At 40.5% G+C, this 17,224-nt stretch overlaps 2 protein-coding genes across 12 annotated transcripts in view; both read right to left on the reverse strand.

The window, feature by feature from the left end:
• Positions 1-86: 86 nt before the first annotated feature.
• On the reverse strand, positions 87-6,255 carry LOC105676276 (carboxypeptidase B-like). Its single transcript, XM_067351499.1, has 9 exons — positions 5,159-6,255; positions 4,027-4,416; positions 3,860-3,959; positions 2,613-2,718; positions 2,245-2,406; positions 1,751-1,964; positions 1,192-1,419; positions 868-1,052; positions 87-725 (listed from the first exon to the last, which is right to left on the reverse strand). Exons 1-9 carry the CDS (start codon positions 5,341-5,343, stop codon positions 550-552), a joined length of 1,746 nt encoding a protein of 581 aa, XP_067207600.1. The 5' UTR covers positions 5,344-6,255; the 3' UTR covers positions 87-549.
• Positions 6,256-6,792: 537 nt separating this feature from the next.
• The window catches only part of by (blistery), a 154,597-nt gene continuing 144,165 nt past the window's right edge, over positions 6,793-17,224 (reverse strand). For 8 of the 11 annotated variants that reach the window (XM_067351477.1, XM_067351476.1, XM_067351482.1 and 5 more), the window contains 10 exons: positions 15,591-15,804; positions 14,975-15,166; positions 13,179-13,793; positions 12,528-12,865; positions 12,053-12,142; positions 11,032-11,140; positions 10,613-10,790; positions 10,107-10,472; positions 9,575-9,860; positions 6,793-9,464 (listed from right to left, as the gene is read on the reverse strand). In XM_067351477.1, coding sequence (XP_067207578.1) covers positions 9,305-9,464; positions 9,575-9,860; positions 10,107-10,472; positions 10,613-10,790; positions 11,032-11,140; positions 12,053-12,142; positions 12,528-12,865; positions 13,179-13,793; positions 14,975-15,166; positions 15,591-15,804 — 2,548 coding nt within the window. In that variant the 3' untranslated portion in view covers positions 6,793-9,304. The remainder of the gene's footprint in view (positions 9,465-9,574; positions 9,861-10,106; positions 10,473-10,612; positions 10,791-11,031; positions 11,141-12,052; positions 12,143-12,527; positions 12,866-13,178; positions 13,794-14,974; positions 15,167-15,590; positions 15,805-17,224) is intronic. The other 3 variants (XM_067351480.1, XM_067351478.1, XM_012374150.2) reach the window with 3 other exon arrangements.

A 17,224-nucleotide genomic window follows, 5' to 3' on the forward strand; every position in this document is an offset into this window, starting at 1 on the left:
AATATGTATATACTACATAAAAATTATGCTATCTAAAAATTATAAGTATATAATTCTGCATACGCGTGTTTTATATAATTTATAAATAAAAATATACAAATATACTACTGATACATTTATTAAAGATATCTTACAATTATTTATTGCATTAAATTAGAATAATTCCTAAAATTCCTAAATTTGCTATTAAATTTCTAAAGCTAAATTTCCGAAAAATTAATTTAGAAACGTAATTTAGAAACGTAACACGCGTAAGGAACGTGAAATCTATTACAGCATCTCATGCATTTGTTTTTTAACCCGAGAATCGATAATATCACACGAATAATGTGTCTGACGTTATCTCCATTTAATTACAGATTTATCTTTTGTCGTCATCATACCCATTTAATTTATTTCGATAACAATACGAATGCTTGATACAAATGTTGTACTTTGTCTAGCGATGTCTATTGCGTAGGTAGGGAGATACCTACATATTTCGCAAAGGACATTAACTCGCTCTGATACATCTGAAAAACTAAGTACATTTGCATCAGAAGCGCGACTTCATGTATTACAGGTGACTAAGCGAGTGATTGCGCGAATACCCGCCCAAATTTCGCGCGCCGTCGGAACTATTTGAGTCGCCGGCAAAAGAAACCCATAAGTTCCGCGATCGCGAAGTTCCACTGTGTATGCATATTTTATTCCGGCGACGCCTTTGGCCCAATCATCGGACGATCCTGAAAATGGAACAAGCATACGATAAATTTTCCGTATCGCAATATTATGATTAGCAGCGCATTAAATTAGGTCTGTATTAAGTTCTTTTTTATGAATTGCAAAATTGTATATTGTCGATATGGATAAAGTTGAAGTGTATACCAGAAGTTGGATACATCAGATCTGCCATAGATCCAATTTGATAATGAGTGCCGTGAACTTTTGCAATCGCGTTAATCGCCTTCTTCGCTACGTTCACCAAGTCGGTGTAATCCGAAGGTTTCGAGCGTGTGTATCCCCACGGTACCAGCCACATTTGTGAGTAAGAATGCAAAGTCAAATACATTCTAAAATATAAACTTGTTGGTATCAATATTTATTTCTAAAGAGTATGTTTAAAATGAAATTCCAGTAAATCGTGTGGAATGAAATGTGCTCGGATAGTTAAAATTAAATTAAATTAAATCTCGGACAGTTATAGTGTACCTTATATGCTGCTTGTTCGCCAGAATATAATCTGACATGGCTTTCGTTTCCGGTTCAGAAAAGGCGTACGGTCCAGAGTAATTTTCGCGACAAGGATCTAAACTGGCCCCGTTCTCTTTCTCCTCGCCCCAGTGGTGTGCAAAATTTCGATTCGGATCAACGCCCTCGCATTTAGTCCAGAACCATCTAGTATAGTGTGTTAGGAACTGTAACAGATTGGGAGGCGACCTAGAAAAAAAGATGTGTGTATTGATTTATTTTATTATAACGTAAAGCTTATATCGCTTTATCGTATATTGAAAAATATTTATTGACACGGACAACTCTCTTTTCTAAAATCTTAAAATCGGAAGTCTTATCGCCTTTATCTAATCTTTGTTAAAGATTGATCTGTAATTTAAGAGATATAAATAATGTGCGAAATTCTTGATAACACATCGCGTTCGAGAGGTGCCAAAAGTCAGATTACATATGCAAATAACGTGCTATGCTAATATTATTTTGTTGTTTTGAATAAGTTATGATACTGAAACGATAAATGTGTTTTCTCTCTTCTCACTTGCTATCGTTTTCGCTTTCCACATGATTGCTTCTGGTTTTTCGCCAGAAACGATCGCCGGTGTGGCTGTACTCATAACCGTCGGGATTAGCGACTGGTAGAATCATCCAGTCCGAATTGTCCAGCAATTTCGAATAGGTTGAGTTCCTCTCAACCAACTGGCTCAATATGTAGGTCGCCACGGCGGTACCAATCCATTCTCGTCCGTGCATGCCTACAAATATGACGACAATTCACCGAAAACACGATATAACGGGACAAGATGCTCATAAAACGTGGAAAGCACGCGGATTCGACGTCGACGAAAATCAGATCGACCGTAAATATTCCACAATAAACATTTTTATGCCGCTGAGAGAAACGATCGCCAAGAGAAAAAAATGAAATTCTTGTAATATCAATACGTATATTTACAATTACTTTTCAATATTTATCTATTTTTGATTTTTATAAACTTATTTTCGGAAGAAATAATCACCGGCAAAAAGACTTACCGGCATCGATCCAAATCGCGGGCTTTCGTTCGCCATCCTTGTTCAATCCTATCGACACTTTTGCCATTTTAATCGGTTGACCCTCGTAACTCTGGCCGATGGTCGTCAATTCTACCATTTTGGGATACCTGAAGGCCAGGTATTCTAAATAGCGGACGATATCTACAAAAATACCAATTTATTAATTTGCAGGAATCAAATTTTTATTATGTTGTTTGACTATACTTTTTATTTATGCATTTAAAATTCATATATTTAAAAAAAGTAGCTGATGTATGTTTATAAGATTACTCGTACACTAAAAATAGTTTACGATGTAAAAATATTTTCAGCTCACACACACACACACACACACACACATGTTTTACCTCCATATCGATGATAACGTTTCCATGTCATCGTATGGCCTTGTGTGGTAACCAAGTCTTCGCGTTGTTCTTTTGACATTTTCGGATTTTGATAAGATATCGTCTTCTATTAATGAGAAACATCAATTAATTTACATATTACTATAATTATTTTGACAATCAGCGATATCTCTCTTTTCTATTTCTAGAATGGCGATTATTAATAAATCACGTAATTAACCACGTACGATTGATACGCGATATTGAACCTTCTGATATGTGTAAATAATAATTTATTTATTCGTATCATATAAGAGTATCGTATAAAAAATCATGTTAGAAATATCACCAGTAAAGTGTGTCAGCGTTATGCATGACCATCTGCCGTCATTGAAAATGTTTTCAATGATATTGCGTACAGGGACGGATTTCGATTTCTGCCGCTCTTAGACTGAATCAAATTTGCCGCCCCTTAATGACAGTGGAGCAAGGGGAAATTTTTTATTAATTAAATAAAAAATAGATAATAAAATAGAAAACAGGTATCTTATTCACACACACACATAAGATTCTTTGAATAATAATACAATAAATAACACATTCTCTCTTGTGCGCGCGCGTTTCCAGTTTTTTTTCTCCAATTCTCAACCGATTTTATTGACATTTTTTTAATGATATTTAATGTTACCTCGAGCATATAAAGACAAAAATGTAAAAAACGTAAAAAAATTTTTAATTTAAAAAAAACTCAAAGAAAAAATTTCAGCAAAATCGATTGAGAATTGAAGGAGAAAAACGGGAAATAAATTTCGCCGAAAACGCCGGAAAAAATAGCACTTGATACGCTCTTTAACAGTAATGATCACGAACATATTTATATTATGATTCTTTTGATCAGAATGTATTTCGAATATAAATCGAGTGTTAATAAATTTTGTTTAAATTCAAAAATTAAAAATTTGCCCCTTTAAAATCTGCCGCCCTGGGCTATAGCCTATCCAGCTTAATGGAAAATCCGCCCCTGATTACGTGTAATACAATAAAGATGTACATAATGTGTGTAATGCAATAAAGATGTGTAATGCAATAAAGATATATTATTGAATCATTAATTTCAAGTTTCAGTTGTCACAACTATCGATAGAAATGGGTTAATATAGAAAATAATCTTTTTAGAATTTTATATTCTAAACATACTTGAAAACTTGTCTAAAGTGCTGAATGATGTAATATTCATGTAACAAATGTAAAATATTAATTTGTCTTACCTGGATATCCGATATCAACACTTTGAAATCAATTTTCTTATCTCTCAAATAATCCTTAACGTCTGCTACGACATCCGGCGCGACGATGACATCTAAGGTTCTAATAAATAAATATAGAAACTAAGCTAAACAGTTTGTATAATTTTTTACTGAGAAAGATTACGTACCTGTTGGGGTTTGGAAAAGACCAAAATTTTATGTCTTCGGGCTCGGTGTCTTTCAAATCGCGCAGATCCGCAACATGCTTCTCCGTGTTCGGAAACACTCTGATCAAATGGTAATTTCGATAATTTATTCTTCTGGCACTCGAGCGTGAATTCTTTTTCTCGGTGCCAACAATGCTACTCATGACTGTATTGAGACCACTCGCTACAACAGACAGCACGGATTCAACTAGGCCAAATAGAGAAAAACCCCTGTCGTAGTCATCATCCGACGACGATTCTCTAGTTGTCTCTTGAGAACAATTTACTTCGACGAGTTTAACTCTTTCCTCTTTTTTATCATTATAATTCAAACACGCTTGCGCTTTTTGATCACTGTGAACATCCTGTAAGCTACACATTTATTACTTTATATAGTTATATTTAGAGCATATTAGTGGTATTGATTCTTTTTTTATACTTTATGCAAATTATAAAAAAAGATATATTACATTATAAATGCGAGCAGGTAAAATATCGCAAGAGTTTATAATTCTTAAATATAACACAATGTTTTGTAGCCTGAAAATAATTGTGTTATTTTTTATGCATAATTTGTAAATAAAATAATCTGTAAAAATATTCTAATCGTATAAATTTCAAACTGTATTTGATAGCATCTCGACGTTTGTGTTACATGCTTTTTGAATATCACGAATACTGAAAACGCGCAGCTTCGCCATCAATTTCAGCACAAAATGCAACATTCTTTCAAGATTAACGTGCTCACGGTCCACTTCCTCACAGGCGAACGAACGAAGATAAACTGGAACGGATAGAACGCGCCGAGCGAAAAAAAGTATAACAATTAGCGTAATTGAACGACGCCGAGCAAAAGTGAGATATAAAGATTAGTAGACAGTCTTCATTACAACAATTACGTGAAAAAAATGTGATAATATATTTAATAAAAATAATATTCTAGAGTCCAAAATTCCAATTGTAATGTTTATATAGAACTGATTGAATATCGGGTTCAATGAAAAAGAAAAGATCGGCTTTGAAATAAAAATCGTCAAATTTCTTCGCCTTGGAAAGTTTATATTTATACGATTACAGTATCAATTGCATTTGTTGTGTAATGAATAACACCAACCTACTACTTTCTTCATCCAGGGCTTTTTCTTCTTGAAATATCCTCTCTTCCAAGTAATCGTAGTTATATCCCGGATGTGTCGCAGTGTTACTATCACGATACGGACTACCGCTCGCCGGATGCAGCACGAGCATTCCTGAAACCCCGAGAATCACGCACAAGATCGACCCAACGCCGGCGCTCATGGCGTGCTTCGATTGCGCCAGGATGCTCGATCGTCTCGAAGGTCTTTCGTTGACTGGCGAACCTGCAGCCGGAACCCGTCGCTCGGTTTATGTGGGCACGCGACGGTTTCACTATTCTGCCCCACGGGCTTGTCTTACGGGATTTTAGCTTCGCGCTGAATGACATTTATTCTTTCAATCGAGCCGCGGTTCAAAGGCTTCCGGGTTAATGGAATATTAAAAAGATTGAATACATTACTGATGCTGAGGTACGGTGACAAATTGTTCCGGCGCGATGCTGATCGTTTAAAATAAAAGAAGATAACTGCGGATTCTTTGTGAAGAAGTTGTAACTTTTGTTAACATGCGGCAAAATTCGAAGTAACTGACAGTGATTTATTTTGATTTCTAGACGCTTTCTAGATGCTAGTGATTAGTTTTCAAAAAATATGAATGTCAATAGATTCTTGGCAAATTTAATAGTAGCTATATGTATATAGAGTATATGTTTGTAATTTGCATTACAAATTTAATTAACAATGCTTATTTTGCCATATTTTTTAAGAAACAATTTATTTCATTTTTAAAAAATGTCACTTCCTTGATGGAAATATTTTGCTGAAAGTACTATGAAATCAATGAAAAGTAAAATGAAAGTTTTTGAAAAATTACTAAATATATTTCAAAATAAATCATAATTTTCCGTATGAAAATTTAATGTAATACTATGAAATATAAGGAAAGTTAAAATATACTGCTGAAAAGTAATAAAAGAGTTTTTAAATAATTATCATTATAAAATTTACTGAATTAAACTGAAAACTGTTACTTTTTAATGAAAAATTGCTGAAGTATTTATGAAATTAATTAATGGAGTCAATTGAGAAAAATTTTCAAATACATTTCAGCAAAATTTCGTTAAATTTTCAGAAAAATATTTCCATCTGGGTTATTTGTTAATTAAATAATGCAGCATAAGTTTTCAGGTGGTGTAAATGCATTCCGATGTATTTGTTTGGTATGACACGGCGAAGAGTAGGTCAGTAAGTTTGCCGTTAGCCAAACACGTTTTCTCGATACTAGCGTTCAAACTGTAATTACTTGTATCGAATGCACTTTTCTGCGTGATGACACCTCACGTTACGTCTTGCGTAATCACTGTAATTAAAATAACATTCTTACGTTAGCAAATATATAAAAATATTTAAAGATTTAAACAGGCTATTTACAACTACAAGCGCAATTTCTCTTTACACTGGTTTGCATTAGTTGAGATTTATAAAGAAAATTAATAATAGGATTCATGTACGAAAGACGACAAGATTAACGAAACTAATTCCTGTAACTTTATTTGTATCTATAAAAAGTAAGATTGAATTTTCGAGTGCTAAGTACAATAATAAACAACTGTAATAAAATGAATCGAGTGAAGAAACTGTCTAAAATGACAGGATAAATAACAAGACTGGATTCGTGAATATGATTTATTGTTGTTACAACTATGCGCGCGTACCCATGCGGCACGCAACGATACAATTATTGCGTAAACGTACGGAGAATAATAATAGAGCGTAAACAAGTAATAATATTAATAATTATTATTATAATGACTGAATGTGTTAAATTAATGTTACGCTGTTAGTCGGGTTTAGGCGCGTACACGAAAGGGAGTCGAGACGGAGAAAGAAAGGGCAGACGGACAACAAAGGGAAGAAAGGACGCAAAGGAAGACACGGTCGGTTCTCCCAAGCGGGCCCTGCGTCTTTTCAGCGACGTCCAATCGCATTCGAAAGCGTCGTTTCGAGCCCGATATCTTCAAGACGATTCATCGTATTTCACGTCCGTTGCCATTAAAGGGCCAAGCGTGCGCGGGAAGGGCTCCCAGGACCAACGTTAACGTACTCCTCGACCATCGAATATACAGCACGAATTTTGACTAGCACGTTGCGTAACTGCGAGTCCTCTTTCCTCTTGATCGCGGCGGTGTGTTCGCAGAGGGAGCAGAGGAAACGCCGAAGTTTCGGCCGATCTTCGTCCGGAAGACAAAACAGATAGAAGAGAACCGCGAAAGTAGAGACGAAGAAGTTGGCGACGGCGAGAGGAGAGCCGGGCTGCTGCGAGCATCGGTGGTCCTCTCGCGCCGTCATATTGTCATAATTACAATATAATCGATTTGATCGTAATAATTGACTGCTCATCGTCGCGCCCGTCGAGACGCTCTTCGAAGGCGGGCGCTCGACGGATACACGAGCCCGAAATGGCAAGAATCTATGGGTTCACCGAAAGAATACGCGCGATACTGCCTCGTCACGTACATACTCCTCGAGTAGCATTTCACAGTTCCTGCGTGACTTCCGAGCTGATCCTAAACGTAGCATTGCTTTTTTTTCCGTCGGTCGCGAGCCGGACGTCAGCTCGCGACGGTCTTCCTCAAGGTGTCTCCTCAAGGCCTCCTTTTAAGGCGACTTTATCTCGCGTCGGCATATTTACAGTTATAAATTATTTATAACGTCATCCATTCATACATCGAGGGAGCATGATACGGGAAATATTTTTTTTTTTTACGTATGTGTGAGTATGTATAATATGCTCTGATAACGACGTAACATTCTCTGCCAAACATTACTCGAGAGTCTCAAGTATAACATGATAATATATGGATTCAAGATGCTCGCGCATTGTTCAACGATCAATTTGTTATTTTAATTTCATTTCGATAATCTTCTCCTAAATTATAATTAAAATTTATAATTGTTAGAATGTTTTTGGATCAGAATCACAAAGTCTGTAATTAAATGTTCTTGAAGAAAACAAAATAAGGAAGTTTATCAGAAATTAAAGCATAGATAGCATTGCTTAGATTAGTCATTAATGCGCGAGTATCTGTTTTGTTATCTTTCGTGTGATAGTTACGTGAATGTAATATGTGTAACAATGTGTAAGTGTATGTGTATTTATTTATGCATGCGCGGTGCGTACATAGTTTTCCGAAATCGAAGGCGCACTCAGTTTCGCGCGAGATACGCTCGTTTCGAATGTTCGATGCCCTTCGTAGATCGCACGAAGGGCACGGTTGATTTTCTTCAACTATGACTACGAGCTATCGATAAGTTCGCGTGCGGCTGATCAATCGTATCTTAAGTGGAGAAAGATGGCAAAATAATAGATTTTAATTTTTGCAAGAAAATTATCTTTGGAAAATGTTAAGATATATATGTATAAATATCATTTAAATATACTTTGTAGAATTAGAAATACGAAATATTAATTGCTTAATAATAGTAAATAGTATACGCTAAATTGTAATTATGTTTCAAATAACAACGCAAAGCAAGATGATTATAGTTTTTTTTTTTTTTTTATAAAATCAATTCGAATATATTAAATAATTAAATATAGTTATTTAGCCACCTTACCTTCTTTAGACCACTCATTATAGCACTCTACTATTCGCTACGTTACATCGCAACAGTGACGATAATCATAATAACAACTTTCTCATCTTGGCTGCATATTGACGCGAGGATGGAATCGATTTACGCATCGCCTCTCGTCCGTTCTCCTCGATCTCATCCCGAAGAGAGGGATCCTCGATCTCTTCGCAGTGCTACCGATAATTATGCCGTCCCTACTGTTTATAACATGAATGTCCTACTGATTCAACGCTACGAAATGCACGACGACTTATTACGAGTAGTCAGTTAACAATAATGATTAATTCGTGCGGTCACTTTGCAGCGGGATCCTTTTCAAGAATCCGCGCGCGTCCTCCGCGTGACAGCGGATTAATGATTTTGTTAATCGATTATATCGATTCATTCGTCCCGTTATTCGTTTCTCGATCGCTCTCCAATCGGATTCTAAACTTTTTCTCGCGTTAGAAGATATGTGTCAATTTTGAAGGTGGAATCGATGAAAATTCGCGGTGATGTTTGTGCCCGTTGATTTTTTTGGCAAATTGTGGCGAGCGAGTAGCGATTTCTTAAACGATGTTAGCTTTGGCGATGGAGCTTCCCATCATGACCTTGTTTACGAAATTGACGATGGCCGTGGCCGGTTGCTCTGGTTCCAATTCGGCGAACACGTGGCACTGATTGTCCGATTTGTGGGCGGGTTTTCTCGCTACGAAGCCGAAGCAGCGACTAAAAAAAGAAATAATGACACTTTCAAGTGTTGTGTTTTAAAATATCAGAGATTTGTCATTATTTTATCATTGATAATTAACACAGCGTGTTAAATTTGGAAAACATACTGAGCGCTAAGTGATCTCCTGATGGCGTCGTCGTTGTCGAACTCCCACGTGCGTTCTTCAGTGTCCAGTCCGCAATAACTTATGTTATTTGTGGGATAATGTCTGCGGAAGAATAACTTTCTCGCATTGTCGGTCAAAGTAATGCCCTGCGTGGAAACTTTGAAGTGAACAATCGTGGCGACCGGCAGCGGTTTCTGCTCGAACAGGCTGGTGACAGCTTTCTTTATGGCTTGCGGGCCGGTCAAGGATTCCGTGTCAACCGTGAAGAGGTATAAAACGTTACATGCTGCAAAGAATAATATTTGATATATTTAAAAACATTTTTTTTTTTTACTCTTAACAAATTAAAAGGCTTGAAAATAAAATCAGTTTAAAGCGTCTAGCAGCGACCAGATTTAGGATTCCCGCATCTCATCTAATCAATGTAATTTGCCTTAAATTGATCTTAATTCGACTGTGAGAAAGTTTATTCAAGCCTCTTCTCATTCCTTCTATTTCAATTTTGCATTAAAAAGTGTGCGCAATCAGTTACCTGCGCCCTGAGCGAGGAGCTGCTGAGTGCTATTAGTACCAGGTGAGTCTAAGGCTCTGGCAGCTGCTTCCGGCTCAGGTAGCAGCAGTTGGCAAGGTAACGCCATCGCCATCAGACTGTGCTGGTAAACCAACGCCGAGAGTGAGCTGAAGACCGGCTCGTTCGCGCAACCCTTTAGTCTGACGCCGCGCGACGTCGGCTCGATCAGGAAGTGCCTGACGAGCTCGCTCGAGGGATCTCGCGGGCTGCTGGGCGCGCCTGGAGGAGGCGTTGCAACTTTCAATGCCAGCCCGAAGGCACCCGGGAACGAGTTGCTGTCTCGTACCACAAATGTACCGGGTGTCGCATCTTTCAGCATCGAGATTGCTGAAAATCGGAGATTTTCTTATGCAATTAGATAGCGTGGCTTAGAAATAAAATTGAAACTATTGCGATCGTTTCATTTAGTGATTAAAGTAATAAATCACTCGATTGTAAAAGATGAGTGGAATAATAAAAATGATTACCTTGCTCCCGCGATATATTGGGTTTGTACCAAATCCTGCTGGTGTCTCGTACGAATTTCACATTAGCGTCGGCTACTTCCTGAGGCTCGGTGTTCGAATGAACGCTGGAACGTCTGCTGTAATATTGGACTTGGAGCGGCGAACCACCGCTGCTGATCGAGGTGTATGACGCAGCGCTCTGCGAAACCCAAAAGGAAAAGCTGTACATCTTCCTCTCGCGTACATCAAAATATTAAATCTAATAAAACGCTGACAAACGTATCTAATTTCAAATCATATCGCTTCAAACTTGAAGCTTGAGCAAAGTTTTAATTCGATTGCAAGTTCCGCGAAATACACGAGCGCTATTTTTCTATTTTGGAAGCGTTGAATGGAACAAACAGCGCGATGCGAACGTAATGCAATATCAGGATGCTCACCTTGGGGCTTTGGGCGAATTCTATGTGGGTCGGTGTTCCAGGACTGCGCGAGACAGCCTGCGGCTGCGACATCGTCGATTCGCTTACCGGAGAAACAGGTCGGTCCTTGCTGTAAAACGAGCAACCGAGCGCAACGTTAGATGATATTCCGCGCGAATATATCGACATTTCCGTGCAGACAGACGTGTGTGTGTGTGTTGGCTGACTCGTGCATAGTGCTGTACATCGTGAGGAAAACACCGGGAAAAGACGGTATACACACTGTTGTTGAGGGAAGTCTGAGAGGCGGGAGGTGCGCCTCCGATATTAAAGGGGACGAACGCCTCTAGCGAAAAGCGGGGAAAATAGGTTGATGGAAAAGAATCTCTTCTTCGAAAACGTCTCGACGGAGGGGAGAGGGGGAGGATGGTGGAAATGTTTACTTTAGTTCCTCAGTAATATAGTTTATTTCGTCGATAACATGTACTTGGGATACACGAGAAGTTTCTATCACACACGATGCAAGGAAGCGCGAGTTCTTGTTAGTTTGAAGGTGCAACACACAGTGTGGCCGGCATACGCGGCCGCGATTTATGATACGAAGCGCGCTAAATCTCCCCTGTTACAACTGCATGGACGTAAGATAAGAAATGGGATCGAATATGTTGCATGAATTCTAGCGAGGCGTGTGATTCTTTCGTTACTTACGAAAAAAACATTTACAATTTGTGACGAGACAGACATTAAAAGGTGCGTTACATGTTATTCGGATTATGAAAGACAGAGAGAGAGAGAGAGGTTCAATGTATGGCGGTGTTTTCTGGTCATATATCGTATTATCGTGTGAAGAGTGATACATTATCTATGATACGATGCATTCCGAGCGTATCAACACGCGCGGTTAGTACAACATGACACAAAACATTCATAGTGCAAATATTTGGACGCGACGCTCTCCGTCGCTGTGATTAACGTTAACGCCATTAATTGCATATTCAATTGCAGAGCTCACTCGCTCGCGCGATTTCTTCGTGTATATTACCTATAGTCGAACGACGCCGATTGGTTAGTGAGCGGCCATCGTTTGTTATGCATTTGTTTAAGCGGCCCGCTTGCCGGGAAACTCAAGCGTCTAGAATCACGAATATCATTCTGCGTCATCATCCCTCTTTGCGATCCTCTGTCGCGTTCACAGAAAAATCTTTCACGCCATACGCGTGGCTTGTGGAAATTATTTTTCGTATTATTTGCAAAATATTCAAGTATCGGATGTGCTGCATCCCAGCGCTAATCATCAAAGTTTAAGGTAAACAAATTGTAATATTGAAAAATTAAAATATGTATATGTCATGAGCGGAAAATGTTTGCATTTTGTCACCCAATATTTTTGAAAGTTAAAATTATCGATAGATAATAATATCAGCATCGAACAAAAATTCCGAAGAATTTTTCCAATCTCAATGCGATTACGTTAAAAACTGTAAGACACGTTGAGAATGAGAGAAAGTGGAACCTACCGCTGTGTTGTCGGACTCTTGGGGGGAAGTCCCGTCTCCTTCGAGACTTCTCTTCGTTCTTCGATATATATCGTTCGTTCGGCGCCGTAGTTCCCGACGTTGTTGTTATTATTACCGCCGGCCTCGTTGTTGTTGTTGTTGCTAACGTTGTAGCTGTTGTTGGACGTCATGTAAGTGCGATCGCTGGCGAACGTCACCGTGGGCGACGCGTTGTTGACGTACGGCGTCCGCGGATGAACCGGAAACGCCGGCGTCTGCGGACGCGAGGCGCCGCTGACGACCGCGCTCCCGGGACTGACGCTCCTCTCGGTCCACGATGACGCCGAGTCATTGTGCGGCTGTGAAATTTTAACGTGATTCGTTGTAATTGCGCGTGCTCGCTCGCGGAGACGCTAGGCGAGATGCGACGAACTGACGAGACATCGATTAACCGCGAACGGAAATGCACAACGCCGTTTTCTGCGCCAGTCTACGCTCTACCAGCCAAGCGAGGCGTGCTTCAAGTGCCGAGACCAATTCTCAATTAGTAACTAATCACTAGCGACACGCATAAAAAAAAAAAAAGAAACAATAAGGCAAATGACTGTTATAAAACATACCGAGTGCTGGATATGGGTTTGCGCGCGGGGTTTGCGTGAGCGGGAGACAAACCTGAGTGCAATTCTGCCATGCTTTGGGCGACTGATTAGAGGAGCAATTAGTAACATTGCTAGGCACACTGGCAGGCATTGTAGTAGCTGCGATCGCGTTGCCGCCGACGGGATGCTCGTTCGCGGCTTTCGGCGTGCTCGGAGATGCGCGAATCGGTGAGATCTCGGCTAGAGATTGAATGAGGCTCACGAGAGGGTCAGGCTGATCGACCACCGCCAGCAATCCGCCGTCCACCTGGTCGTGGCTGCCGGTCGAGCTGTAACTCCCGACGCTCTGATAAGCGACGCGGTTTCTCGATTCGGGCCGTGCGTTTCGCGTCGGCGTCCCGTATTCCTGAATCGCGATCGTCTGCTTCCGCTCGGAGCGATCGTTGCCGGTTTGCAGCTGCTGATGGCGATGCTCGCGCAGCAACGCGTCCGCCCGCGCAAAACTGTCGCTGCGCGATTCCGGTCGCGGTGGTGGTTGCTGCTGCTGCTGCTGCTGCTGCTGCTGCTGCTGCTGCTGCTGCTGCTGCTGCTGGGGCCTCTCGGTGTTGTTGGAACTCGATTGCTGGTTGGCCGCTAACCCTAAGGGTGGCGCGGCCGCTAAGGCCGAGCGGGGGGATGTCGGAGGGCTCTGGAATGCAAGCCAAGCGCTATGCTACATGCCGGCGAACTAGGAGCGTTTTTAATCCTTTCGGTGCTATGCTCCGAGTGCCCTCGATTACCCACGCCGGCGGAGCTTTAAGCTCGAATCGTTGTTAATTAATTGCGCGGGCTAATTAATAGCGCGGGTTAACGCGGCGTAGTCGTAACGCAGCTGCCGCGTCAGCTGGGAATTGTTCCGCGTGGTGCGAAAACGATGAAGGGAACGACCTTCTTTTGATAACGTCACGCAGCGTCGCCTGCCTTCGCAAACAATTTTAATTAAAACCCCGAAAGCATATTTATGAATACGACTTGTGAGCGCGAGGCAACGTGTTACCAAAAAAAGAGTTATTTCCTCCATGACGATGACGTCGCGCGTATTAATCACCCAAGCAAAACCTCTTAGACGACGAAGTAACATTAATTGATATCGCGTTAAGCGGAAAATGAGTGTGTTCGCCGGCTAGAAAAATATTAAGACTTGAGAAATCAAATTATATAATAATTAATTAGTTCATAATGCGACACGACGGATGTTGTACTATATAATTTTCACTTTCTTCTTCGCCGGTGCGTCGAAAGTATAGCACGAGAAAGAGTTAGAAAGGATTTCTATCTTGGATGAAAGGGTGAATCGTCTGACAGTCTACATTTTAGGGGGATTATTTCTTGCTATTTAGGATCTAACTATATGGTATAGCTATAAGATGCAGCGTTGCTGGGGGAGTTTCCCTCGCTTGTTATCTATGGAACCTAAATTGTAGCGTTCGTGCTGCCGCCGTCTCATCGGCGCAAAGCGGGATCGACCGTACCAGCATTTCGAACTCCACACAAATAGCTATTTATTTCCTTCGATATTATCCTCGATCGCCGCGACTCCACTCATGCAATCAATTTCATAATAATCGTGAATACTTCTAATATCCGAGGAATATCGATATTAAATACAAAACACTGTTAAAATCTCATTTATTATATCCCGCGAAATTTTTTGTTCCGAAAATTTTTAGATATCGATTTATGATGAATGTAGTAATTATTTGACTTTTACAGAACACGGTGATGTGATAAAATCGTTAGGGATGATTCCGTTGGAATATTCGAAACGACGGCACGATTCTAACGAGCAATGAGTGCACCCAGCGCATCTAAATGCACACGTGTACTTACCTGACTGTCGTTGTACTTCCGGTACTCGTAAGCGCGCTTCACGGAGACGAACGGTCGTTCGTTCATACTTTCCGCCCGCGGTCTGCCGAGAAAGCCATTTCCGATATTGCCGTTATACTTCCGGCTGCTCGATCTCTGCGGAAGTAGAGGACTAGCTGGTGCGGAGGTGTACAGTACGGCTCTCGACAGTGGCTAATCGATAAATGGCAAATGTCAACTAAGTTAATCCTAGAATGCGTGACTTATCTTTCGTGTTAGTGAATGTTATCTGTTACGAGCGACAGATTGTTATATTAGTTAGCAAAAATGATACTGTGGAGTGTAGGAAAAGTTGTGCAAGTTACGTAAGTAAAAGTGAATTTTTAATCATTTCCGACTAAATAAAGATACATTAATTTTTTGCCAAGTACACATTTTAATTCCTGCATCATTTGTGTGTTTCTGTGCATTCTAGGATTCGCGCTAAAAAACTTGTCTAATAAGTAATAAGTTGCCTATTTTTTTAACTATTGTATATAAAAATTTATGTAAAGAAAATTAAGATCAGTTGACTACCGGATTAATAATTTGCCGCAAGCAATATTTAGCACATCCTTTTATTTGAATGATTTCTTACCTGTCCTGAAACGGAGCTCGCTGCCCATGTGTCGTCATCGTCGTCGAGAACCGCTGAATCGCTCGCGTAACCATCGTGTCTCAATCTTCCTCTCTGCAAGCTCCTGAGCTCGCCGATAACACGGCTTCCGCTCTCCTGCCGCCAGAGCTTACCAGGATTTCTTTCATCTCTCCTAGCAGCGAGTTTCAATTGCTGTTGTCTCAGCCACGATAACCTGAATAATAACAAAAAAACAAAATCTCGATCTTATCTCGAGCTCTTTGATGTCTTTCCGCGAAGCGTATCGCGCACAAAGGCAAGAAATGGGAATTACTTAATTAAATAGAAGTAAAAAGAGCTAGAAGCTTCTCTGATAAATTACTCGATCCTTCAACGGTCGACGACAGAGTCAAGTTTTTCCCTTCGATATTTACGGACTCGTATATTGCGAAACTAGACGTTTTAAGAGCACGTCGTGAGAGAGTAACGCCGAATCGTTGCGACGCTCTTCGCTTTTGTGCCTCGCAACAGAGACCTATCGCGTTACGCGACGCGCAGGTGAAAATACGAGAAGCTGCGCTTTCTCGTGAGGAACACGAGACCGCGACTCCGGTAACAAAGGCTCGTTAGAACGCGCCGGCTCCTTCGCGAATAGACTCGCGGCACTCTGCTATGCCGGATTCTGGACCTCCTACCGCGATCGACGCCGATAATTACACCCTGATCGATGAGGTCGCCCCGGGCCATCGGCTCGTGGCTCCGGTGAGCGCGTTACATCCAGCCCCGTTCGCCGAGATAATAAACGACGGCCGCGGTAGCCAATCAGCGTAAGTCACGGAGGATTTCTTTTTCCAATAACAAAATTTATGCCCGCCCGAACACGTACAACCCCCGGGAGGGTTGTAAACTGCGCCTCGAGAGTGAACTTGCCGGTTGAGAAGAGCGTTAGTTTAAAGACGCATCGCTTTAAATCTTCGGATTCTCGCGCGGCGGTGAAACGCTGGAAAATTCTTTTACTGCTTTTGTGTAAAAAAAAAAAAAATAACTACTGTATAATATTCGCGACGCGTACGTACGCGCGCGCGCGCCAATGTACAATGATTTTATATATTTACATCCAGCACGAAAAATTTCACTCGCTTTGAGTAGCAGTTTCTAGTTTTCAAGCTGGAAAATTACAAATTATTTCTGCCCTACTTTTTCTGAGAGGAAAATAATTTATCTCATGACTTATAAAATTGCATGTCCAAAGATGTGCAGGAACTTCGTGAATGGCAAATGCGGAGCGCCTTTAAAGGCATGAAATATGGAAGAGTTTGGAATCGGTGAGCTCGCATCGACCTTGACCGATTCGTCGAATCTCCCGCGAGCGTTCGACGTTTATTTTAAATAAATCGTTGATTGAAATATTGGTTTGTGTTTCTCGGAAACCAAGCTCGATATGTTATATTATTAAATCGGAGAAGAATGGAATTCTGTGCTTTTTGTATTATTCATGACAAACAACAAATGCTATTTTAACTCCACTGGTTTGTTTACACGGCCGCAATCGTTTCGCAATCGCGAGGAAAGCTCACTGCGTCTCACTTAGAATTTGTTTTTTCTATTAGGCACGATTTACCGCTTTGGATTTCCGAAAGACTTATCGACGAAAA

Source organism: Linepithema humile, chromosome 3 (genome assembly GCF_040581485.1).
Source record: "Linepithema humile isolate Giens D197 chromosome 3, Lhum_UNIL_v1.0, whole genome shotgun sequence".
Classification (NCBI taxonomy): Eukaryota; Metazoa; Arthropoda; class Insecta; order Hymenoptera; family Formicidae; genus Linepithema; species Linepithema humile.